Below are 11,521 nucleotides of genomic sequence, written 5' to 3' on the forward strand. Positions count from 1 at the left end.
GATAACACAGTAAAGAATGATTATTCAAAATAGGTTTCACTGCTTCAGTGTCCAATACCAAGACTTGGGTGAAATAGGGTAAAGCAATTCCAGAATGTATAACATGAAAGCAGGGAGGAGCTGTTTTGTATGTCATGGTGTACAACATGGTGTGGACCACAAACCCCAAAAAGTCAACCCAGAAAGTCAACAATTTTAACTCACCTTTTACCACAAACATACAAGAAGAAAGTACAAAACATATTACTTTATTTAACTATTTCCTTAGCTAGCTTTATTAGTCTGTTCCTTGAACAAATCAGTGTAATTGGGTAAACTACCCTTGCCTATAAACATGAGCTTACTGATGCCCAAGATTGGCTGGCATTGCATGATTGACATGGAAGGTAGAAATGCATCCATTCCAACCAGAGTGGCAGCAATCAGCTCCCTACAACAGGTGCTTGGTGCTTAAACTCATGACCTCCTGGCAATATGTTAAGCGTTGTTCTGTGCAGTTTGGAAACATTTACAAAAAAACTTCACAATATGTATGACTAGAATCATCTGCAGACAATATATTTATTACAGGTTTCAGAAAATGACAAGACAGTATAAATAGATAGAATTAAAAGGGAATGTTGTTTCAGTAGGTTTTAAACAGCAAGTGTGGAGCAAGTGTCTGATAGCAGTTCTTCGAGCTCTTGCATTTCCATTTTGCCATCTCTGATCCTCCAGTGCCAGCTGGTGTTGTCATCAGGAGCGGGTACGCAGAGCAGCCACAAGCCCGACTCTAGTACCTCTGTGTCTGGACAGACCAGCTTCCCATCGATGGTGGCTAAAGAGAAGGTCCTCATGGAAATCTTAAATTAAAGATGCAAACAGTTAGATAGCAGTAAGCAGACTTTTCAACACCTACATTTAAAATACTTAATAAACACTAAAATGACAAAAACATTTGAATTAACTAAAATAATACACACTCACTGGCTACTTTATTAGGAACACCATGCTAATACAAGGATGGATCCCTTTTACTCTTAAACCAGCCTCAATTGTTGCAATTAGCCTGACTGCATGTTTTTGGACTGTGGGAGGAAACCGGGAAAAGGGGGTATAAGGTCAATCATTCCTTAGCTATTTTGCTCCACAGTGAGATGATTAAAACATGCATTTACACCCTTATCCTTCTATTTTAATGTCTGGGTCACTTTTACCAAAACTGTGAACATAGATTCATGCTTTAGTTTTCCTATACCTGTTTAATGTGAGTGAGTATGTCAGATTTATAAAATAAACCAAACAAAAACAATGAACCAAACCAAATTTCTTACCTGTGAACTTATCCCGACTGCAACATGTCCTAACTTCACCCTCAGCCTCTCTCTGATTCTGAATGTGTCCCCATTCACATCCTCCACCCAGATATCCACACCGAGGCCTATACACAATAAATATAAATACACAGTCTGTTTAAAAAACATATTCAGTTAGTGTTCTCTCTAGAATGCAAGCTATTTTAAGAACAACTGTAAATTGTGCATAAATAAAACCACAATTCTTCTCAGGCTAATTAATAAGGTTGCAGCATTCACATAACACTTGTCAGAATGATTTTCAAATATTTTGGTTAATGATGTGTTAGATAATGAGTTAGAGGTATTGGCCTACAATAAAATGTTTCATTTTTAAATGATCATTTTAAATTAAAAGCAGAACAGTTTTATCTGAGTGGTTAAGGCACTGGACTAGTAATTAAAAGGTCGCTGGTTCACACCCAAAAAGGTTTAATGCGTTTAATGTGCAACCCACTGAAGTTCCTTTGCATCAAACTCTATCTTATCTTTATGGACCTCCCTTTAAAAAAACCTATCCCAAACTGTAGCCACAAAGTTGGAAGCATTATTTAGGAAGCTTGTCCACACACCTTTGGTCTTACATTGTATCTGCTTTTGTTTAAACATTCCAACCCTGTACTCAGAAAACAATCAGTCTAACTGGCTTTTAACTCTGGGGTGTGTTCACAATGCCTACAAGAGCAATTTTAGCTGAATACCTGGGTAAAATGCTCATCTTCTGCAATGAAAACCTATCACCTGTATGATTCTACAGATGTTGTGAATGTGAGTTTGTGATGTACATGCATTTGCATTAAGACTTTACCTTCAAAACAGCAGGACGGTGGCTGATTGGTGGAAACAGACCAATCCACATTAAAGCTCTGTTCATCTTTAATACTGCTGTAGGAGGAGAACACCCCTGAGCTCAAGTCATCGGAACAATCAGAATCCTGTAAAGGAGAATGTCAGTGTTGAGTCATAATAAGAACCACAATGTGTTTTGAATATGCATCTGTCCAGCTGTGCACACCTTTTCTGTGAGTTCAGGTTCTGAAGTGCAGATACTGCGGTGACAAGTGAGAGTTAATATAGAGTTTGATTCAGGTAGGTTCCTCTTTGTTGAACCTGTAAAGAGAAAATGGCATTAACACAAATCATATATACCACAAGTAAAGCAACTTCTGGTGTCCAATATCAGAACAAGAACCTGTAATAGGCTGTTGTAACTAAAACCTTTTGTAGTAAAACTAGAAGCTTTGGTACTGGAACTTAAATGTTTAATACAGGACTGTTGGTCCGAAGATGCCCAGTTCCAGTTTTTTATACTTTAAGATATACCTTGGAAGATTTGGGAGTTAAACTGGAAGTAGAGCTTTTAATACAGGTACTTTGGCAGATAGTAAAAGCATATCTGTCCTTTCCTAGAACTAGGACTGTTTCTTAAGTTTTGGTAACGAAATTAGGTTTTTAGTAGAATATTAAAATTGCAAGCACAAGCACTGGCACAGGAACAGGCATATTGGGTGCTGGAATTGGTTCTACCTGCTTGGCACAAAAACAGAATCTTTGGTACTAGATGAGAAACTTCTGTGCCTGGATGTAGAACCTTTAGTCTGGAATTAACAGCCAGTTAAAAATCAGAGTCTGTTTTCTGATACTTAAACAGGTGGCTTTGGTACTTGAACCGGTACCTTGCCCACCAAAATGAAATCCTGTACTGGAACTAGTATTATTGCTACTGTTATTAGAAGCTTTGGAGTCCATTAGTACAGATATGAAGACTAATAGGAAAAACCATAGTTATAGGTACTTGCTACTAAAACATGGTGCCTATTGTTAAATTTGATCTATTATCCTGAACTATATAAAATTTACTCACTTCCCCTTGATGGTAACCACTCTTCCTCTGTTTCAGAGCACTCATCTTCACTCGGAGTGTACAAAACACGTTGCTGTTTTGTGCCATAGAGTTTCTGCAGGCGATAAACAGGCTCCCACTCTTCCTCTGCCCAATCACTGCCCAGCTCTCTCAGACTATCCAAATCACTCTCTTCATCTTCATCAGCCTCCTTTTCAGACTGATGTACCAGGCTTCTCAATTCTGTTGAAATCCTCTCCTCAGCACACACCTCTTGGTCAGTTTCTTCTAAAACACCAAAATCCTCTCCCTTACCCCAGAACCTCTCTATCCAAACATCTGCATCTTCATCACTCTCCTCATCAGAATCAGTCAATTCTGAATCTGTCCCATCCTCCTCTACAGCTCTTTCCCTCCACATGCTGACCCACTGAATTCTGGGAGGGGAGCATTTTTCCTGATGAGGGATCTTTGTTGTGGAACTGGGGCATGATGTATCTGTGATGGTAGAGATATCTTGGCATCTTAAAGGTGGAGAGCACTGGCGGTTGGTAGCTGATAAGACTGGATCAGAAAGGTCACCGACTACAGGTTGAACACACACACACACACACACACACAGGTAAATACAGTAAGTTCTCTAGATGCAAACCTTCAACTAGCAAATCTTCAACTAGCAAACCTTCAAAGATGCAAATGTGCAATAAATAAAAGTATTTAAATAAGGGCAAAACTACAAGTTGTACAACAGTGTGGTAGGTTACCTTGATGGCGGCAAGCAGAGTGTTATTGTTTATTTGGTATCAGGTCTCATGTGCAGACTTTATCAATAAGTGGTTGTGTAACCAATTGTGTACCTCCTGTTTTGTGTTAATATTGCACAATTTAAACTCATGATGTCTGGTATTAAGCATAAAGCAGTGATTATCTGGCTTGTAATGCAAAGAAGCAGCAACCAATAACAATGGACACTAAAATGTAAATAGTAGAAAGAGTGGAACTCATCCTGTCTCGCCATTCAAAGTCAGTCTCTGCATGCCAGCTGTTTTACTTTACATGGTATTATTTACAAGTTTTTTTTTTTTTCTTTAATTAGAAATATAAGCATTATATTATAAGCAATTATAAGCATTTTATTATACACAAATAGCTGTAGGAATTGATACACAGACTAGTTTACTAGCGGTAAGCAAGGCAGGTGTTGGAGGCTCATAAGCAGGTGTTGGATGCCTAGGCTAACTTTGTTGAACTTGCAAACGTTTTGGACATGCAAACTTATTCTCAGAACCAAACTGGCTTGTATCTAAAGGACTTACTATATAACAAGATCCCCTACAACATGTGGGGTAATTTTTGTATGTGTCATTTACATGTGAGTGAGATGTAGTATGCATTTAGGATGCAGCCAGTAAATTGGTTAAGTTTATTTGTTAACATTTTATGATACTGAGTAACATTTTCCTGAAAATGAACTGTACACAGGGTACAAATATACCCTGTTCAGGGCACCAAAATTATGGCAGGGATTTCTGCTTCAGCTATAGATTTTACTCCAGATGTTAAAGGTGGGCAGATCCTAAACGGCTTGAAGGAGATTTATGATGGAGAGATTTTAGGTGTAGTCTTGTTTGTGCTCACTTGTACAGCATACACTATATGGCCAAAGGTATGTGTACCACGCCCTTTGCTAACCGAAATGTAAAATAAATCATATGCTCCTAACTTTGTAGCAACAGTTGGTCCTTAAAGAATTGGTTGGACTAGTTACATGAGGAGGAACACCAGTGGTCTGCTCAAAATCCTGACCTCAGTCCTACTCAGTTATAGGTTTTAAAGTCTTTTGACTGAATAGAGACAAATTCCCACAAACACAATCTTAAGGAAAGTAGCTACTTTGACCAGAACACCATATTAATGCATATATTTTTGTAATGAAGTGTTCAGCAAGCCCATAGCAAGGTGTCAACATACTTTTGGCTATAAAGTGTATAACATTCCCAACCTGCATGTAGAGCTCTGGTGCTTTTTTCCAGCAGTTTTTTCACTGAGTTCCTCCCTCTCGGGTCCTTCACCAATCCCCCACTAATAACATCACAGGTCAAGGGGTCACAGCCAGGAGGAATTTCCCACAGAGGGGCGGGTTCACTCACAATCTGTGTAAAATAGGTAAATGTTAGACATGCAGAAATACAGTACATGAATCCTGCATCCTGTATTCTTGATTAACATGCATCTGAACAACAGGAAACTACATTCGTTTTGTAAATGTCAATGTTTTCCTGCCACTGTACAGACTATAGCTGTTAGAATATATTTATTTCCTTAGTCCATGAGTTGTATTACAACCATATGTATGTGTTCGCACCCTGGAAATTCCTACTGTCCCTTTGATCATCATGTTACTTCCACATCCTGAAAGTATTCACACCTTATACAACAGCTGCCTGCTTTTATTGTCTACCAACACCCCCTTTTCCTTAGCTATTTATTCTTGTTTATTCCCCCAAATAAAGTCAGAAGATTTTTGGTGCTCAGCCATGTCTGTGTCTTTGTGCCTTTGTCTTCTCCTGGGCTCAACCGAGCTCAGTAAAGAAACCAAGAGGAATCTATCAGCTGATGGAGAATATTCCATAAAAGCCTTATTTTAACAATAGCTGGTGAATTCTCAGTGTCCAGGTAAAAAGGGTTTGACTGCACCCACTAGACAAAGCAACTCGATTACAAATCTTTGAAAGCAGATCATACATTTTGAAATCAAGAAATGCCACTTGGAGCAATTCCTAGTTCCAAGACCCTTTTGTTCAAACATTTATCTGTACGTAAAATAAAACAGAGCAGTTGTCTCTTCGCCAAGGTCAGAAAAAACCCCAAACAGCTACCGTATGCTGAGTGGAAAATTCTTTAGATGGTCAGAAACCCTAAAAACCAGTCTGTCATACATTAGATGTTGCTGGAACACAGACAAAACAGCCTACAGTCAAGCATGCCTTAAACACCTTGGACGTAGTGGCTGCCGAGAAAGAAATAAGCCATCGATTTAGTAAATTATTATCACTAACACCACCAAATCAATAATCCAAACTGCTGTGTGTATATCTGTGAGGAAAATGTGAGGGATGCCCAAATAATAATAATATGCTACTATAAAAACTGTGGAGTTAATCAAACCATTACCTACAACTACCCACCACCAAAGCCTAAAGAACACTCAGAGAAAACCTTTTACCTGATATAACGTACTATTTGCAAAGTGCTTACTTTCAGACAGAGTGGATGGGTGTAGAAACGCGTCCATGGCTGATGGCCACTGAGCATGTGCAGTAGCATGCAACAGCTACTCCAGACGTCAGCTTTACAGGACCGAGCATCTCCACGCGCCACCTCTGGGGACATGTGGCTCTCTGTGCCACGCAAACCATTGCCTAACACAAACATATAACAGAAAAGTGTGTATTGTGTTACGTGTGGTGTGTTTGTTCTTGTGTGACATTGTATCACCTTGTGTGTCACCTTTAAAAGTCTTGGTGCTGTATCCTGTCTGGTCCAACATCTCGGACAATCCAAAATCACACAGGAAACACTGCCGCCCATCCTTTGAAAGTAAAACATTGTCCACTACACACACACACACACACACACACACACACACACAAAGTATGACAAAAAAGAAAGACTTTAATGCCTCCAAAAGCCAAAATTTATATTTCTTCTATAACAGTATATCTGGGGAAGTTTAGGTCACATATAGACACCTACCTACGTTGTTCTTAAAATTTAAAATATCTAAATGTCTAGAATATCTTTAGATACAATGTACAATGTTAGGATTAACTTTAAGAATATAATTCATGTATAAGAACTTAATAGAGATAGGTAAATTGTTCCATAACTTGGGAACGGCCACAGAAAAGGCCCAATCACCATTAGACCTTCATCCAAGAGTGAGAAAAAGCAACTGGTCAGAGATTCTTAAAGCTCTGGATGAAGAATGGAGGCTAAAGAGATCAATTATGTAAGCTGGGGCTTATCCATGAAAAGCCTTAAATACAAATAATACAATTTAGTATGTTGTGTCAAGATTATGTGAAGGATTACTGCTGATTCACAGTGAAATCACAAAAACCTATAAGCCGAAGATCTGAGCTTGAAGAACACAAGAGAGTTTGTGCATTTACCTACAGTACATGTATAGACTGGATGTGAATATTTTGCAGTAAAAGGGGTCAAAGTTAATTGTGGACTATGTAATTTTTCTCACATTTTTGCCACTTTTGAGGCTTTCTGGAGTCATATCTGTTTTTTATTTGCTGAAAATCAGACAGGATTGCTAACTTAACTAATTTATTTCTTGTCAATTTCCCTTCTCCAAATTTACAGAAAGAAATTGTGCTGTCCATTTATGGTAGTAAAAAGTACTTACCTTTAACATCCAGATGAATGACATTTCTGCTGTGCAGATGTTCCAGCGCCTGCAGCACCTGACAGTGATAATAAAGAGCCAGATCTTCAGCAAGCCTGCTTCTTTCTTTTAGTAACTGAGCAACTGAACCTGTAAAAAGAGGAGGTTGAATTTAATAGTGGGCTGCATATGCACAATAGTTGATTGATATACCTACTACTTTAACAGCTACATGGTGGTGACAGGTGAATTTTGGGGAACAAAGCTGTCTATTACATAACTGTTAATAACCTGGTAAGTCCTGAAGGGATCATTCAGAATCTACCTGTTTTAAGGTCCATAAAAAGGACCATGTTGAGGCCCTCTCTGACTGCCCCATATAGCTGGAGTACACGTGGTGAGTCCAGTCTGCTCCAAGTTCCCACTTCCGCCCAGCTAAAACTGCCCAGGGGGATCTGCAAAAAAAGAAATAGATAACCAGCCAAAATCTGAGACAAGCAGACCTAATAAACACACTTTAAGTTTGACATCTAGTTAAAATGGTTCTAACAAGACATACAATCTATAAAGCTTGAGATTAATTTTTAGCATTAGACATTACAATCCCTTAGCATTTTCACATCATTATTGCAAGTTGCAAGGGGTGTGTTTAAACCATACTAGAATGCAGGGAAATATTAACACGTACAGTATGTACATGCATGTTTTTTTTAGAAAGTAAAAGAATACCCTTTTGGCTGCGCATGTAAATCCAGTTTGCTTGTCCCGGACACTAAAGACGTCTCCATATGATCCATTTTGTATGTGCCGAAGAAAGGAATATTCTCGACCTTCCCGATATTCCGAGTTCTTCACCTGTAAAAACTACCAAGCACCATTGCACTTGTGTGAGCACCTTAAATAAACACAGTCACATTGGTTTACACATGCTAACTGACTCTGTCGCCTTAAAAGTGGCTGACCAGATGTCTTAAAATATCTGCTATTTAAGCAGGTTAGCAAACGTAATGGTAACAAGGTAATATAGCTAATTAGTTACATGGAAACCTAGTACAACGTAAGGAAGCTGTTCTGAACTTTGAAGTTCAAGATGCTTTGTGGGGTCACCTGAGATACCGAAGGAGTCACAAGAGATTTTTACAAAACCAGTAATACAAAATATACCCACGTTGTAGATCCATTTATCAATTTTAATTAAGGAGCAGAGGTAGCTCAGCGAGTAGCAATCAGAAGGTCACTGAATCTAGCCCAACCACTGCCAGTATGCCAGTTGAGCCTTTGAGCAGGGCTCTTAACCCTCAACTGCTTGCATTGTATTTGGTCACAGTTGTAAGTCGCTCAAAGATAAATGGTGTAAATGTTAAAATGTAAATGTAGGGTTTTTTTTTAGCATCCCAGAATAGAACTGGTGTGGCCATTTATTTTATTTAAAGCACCTCTGAACCAGAGTTTGGTTTGTTAAAATTATTATTTGTAATTTTTAAATCATAGTAATGTGGTGGAAAAATAAGCTGATAGGTTGAGCAGGAAGGTTGTGGTGTGTTGTGGGTTCTTCTTTAAAATAGGTCACAGACTAAGAAGGTTGAACACCACTGACCAGCATGAATCCAAACAACATTATAATTTGTTTAATTAAACCCTTTAAAGAATCTTATGTAGCTAAACTAACTGCCACTGCCACCATTCATCAAAACCTGCATTAGCTACTTTCATTTTATATTACAATAAAAGTCTATACGTTTTACCTGTTGTGGGTGGAAGAGAAATCCCTCACTGATTAGTTGTTTTTCTTCATTTTTATCTTGTACCGCTTCTTTCATCATCTCACAGAAGAACGTTGAGAAGCGAGATCGATCCAGAAGAGTCACGACGCCTTGTAATCTCCCCAGAGTTGGCTCTGGGTTGACCCCTAAACCAGGTATGTCTGAGGTCATGTCGTTTCCATTGTTGCTACTCTGAGTGAAAGAATTGTACAGATCCCAGGAAACCTGTTCAAACCGAGCATCAAGTGAGTCAAAGTCAGCAAAATTTAAACCAGTCTGCTGATCTAAGTTGCAGAATGAAGATTCTGAATCATAGTCTGTGGTATAACCAGAAGCTTCAGAGTCACATTGAGATGAAGCTGAGCCCCACTGTGCTTCGACAAGGCTGTGGAGTGAGTGGTACAAGTCGTCGTACGAGTTAAAGTTACGCTTCCAGTCTTCGTGGCTACAGCTTAAATCAGAGTCGTTGTCAGTGGAACAGTCCGACCCGACAACAGCTTCTAGGCTGCAATCTTGATTGCTAACAGATACATGGTCTAGTGGGATGTTGTCCATACTTTCATTCTCTCTGTACAGGCAAACAGATTCACAGTCTTGTGATATATTAGAACATGAGGTGTCACAAGCCTGGATGCTCTCTGCATAAATGTACGTAGTTTCTGGGCTAGAGCTAACTTCTAGTGATTTTCCAGCACTGGAGTAAATATCAGAGCAGCAGGTAACGTTAAACCTCCCAAGGCCGAGGCCTGAAACACTGTGGTCACTTTTCTCTGAACTATCCTCGTTCGAAGATTTCCTTCTGGATTTAAAGAGATGTTCCACTCCATTGCTCACTTTTCGTCTCTCCATCTCCTCTGTATGAGGGTGCCTTCTAAGAGAGGAAATCACACATTACGTTTTTTTTTTTTTTTTTTTTTTATTCAAAGGTGATATGTATTCTTTTCTATTTTTTCTCTTATTTATTTTCTCAACACAGCAGTGACCGTTTGAATGAGTGGACAGTGGGGTCTGGACCGGTGTGTATTAATAGCACAAATATTCTGGCGCAAGCAGAATCTGGCGCCTCGGCTATCACACAAGCTCAATTTTCTTTTATACATGCACGAACCCTATCCCGACAGCTGCTTTTTTTGTTTACCTTTCATTATCTGCCCAGCTTTGCCCCCACTATTCTTTCTTTCACTGCCAAATATAAAAATCTGGTCATAAAACATTGAGGCTTTTTTTGTCTATTCGAAATACAGAAGACATGATATAGTGCTGCAAACATGAAGTGTGTCAGAAAAAACAGGTGTGTTACATGAGAATATTATTTTATAAGCAATAGTTCTTTAGTGTTATTTATTATGTATTTACCAAAAATATTAGACAGTATTTATTTATTTATTAGGATTTTAACATCATGTTTTACACACTTTGGTTTTTATTCATGACAGGACAGGTAATTACTGGTTACACAAGGTTCATCAGTTCACAAGTTTAATGTCAAACACAGTCATGGACAATTTTGTATCTCCAATTCACCTCACTTGCATGTCTTTGGACTGTGGGAGGAAACTGGAGCTCCTGGAGGAAACCCACACATGCAAACTCCACACAGAAAGGACCCGCCCCACCTGGGGATAGAACCCAGGACCATCTTGCTGTGAAGCGACAGTGCTATCCCCACTGAGCCACTGTGCAACCCTAGACATTAGTAAAGATGACAAAGTTAGCAGTTTGGAATAGAATAAAATGTAATTGTATTTAATTTTGTGCACCTAACAACACAATTGACCATGTCTGTCGAAGGGAGGATCAGATAAGGTTTCTCCTTGTTGCCGCAGCAATTGCCATCCCTGTGGCGGTTTGGCCTACTGTAAGGATCCACCACTGGCTGGTAAAAAGAAGCAGGACAGGTGTCAGAATATGGCTTTTCTTGGCCAATGTGTAAGTGTCAGAAAAATCTCAATACAACTGATTTCACAATACACTACTTAAAAGTAGTTAATATTTAAATTTTATTGAGGTTATACAAGGATGTTCTAGCCACACCACCTAACATTCATGATTATGACAAAAGGATATTGTGTACACAGCAGATTTTCTGCCTGCGTTTCAGGCACATTCGTTGTGCTTACCCACTTTTAATCCAAAACATTCCGTCAATTTCTCCAGACTGACCTGCTTAGAAATAGCCTGG

General features: G+C 39.0%; 1 protein-coding gene across 1 annotated transcript; it reads right to left on the minus strand.

Annotated features, from left to right (window-relative positions):
* Positions 1-570: 570 nt before the first annotated feature.
* Positions 571-10,188, minus strand: LOC134310085 (serine/threonine-protein kinase 10). The gene is made up of 12 exons (XM_062991602.1): positions 9,322-10,188; positions 8,306-8,440; positions 7,902-8,031; positions 7,598-7,726; positions 6,688-6,792; positions 6,436-6,599; positions 5,180-5,330; positions 3,199-3,762; positions 2,350-2,444; positions 2,143-2,269; positions 1,314-1,420; positions 571-842 (listed from the first exon to the last, which is right to left on the minus strand). Exons 1-12 carry the CDS (start codon positions 10,186-10,188, stop codon positions 636-638), a joined length of 2,781 nt encoding a protein of 926 aa, XP_062847672.1. The 3' UTR covers positions 571-635.
* Between the last annotated feature and the right edge of the window lie 1,333 nt (positions 10,189-11,521).

Source organism: Trichomycterus rosablanca, chromosome 3 (assembly GCF_030014385.1).
Source record: "Trichomycterus rosablanca isolate fTriRos1 chromosome 3, fTriRos1.hap1, whole genome shotgun sequence".
In the NCBI taxonomy this organism is placed as follows: domain Eukaryota; kingdom Metazoa; phylum Chordata; class Actinopteri; order Siluriformes; family Trichomycteridae; genus Trichomycterus; species Trichomycterus rosablanca.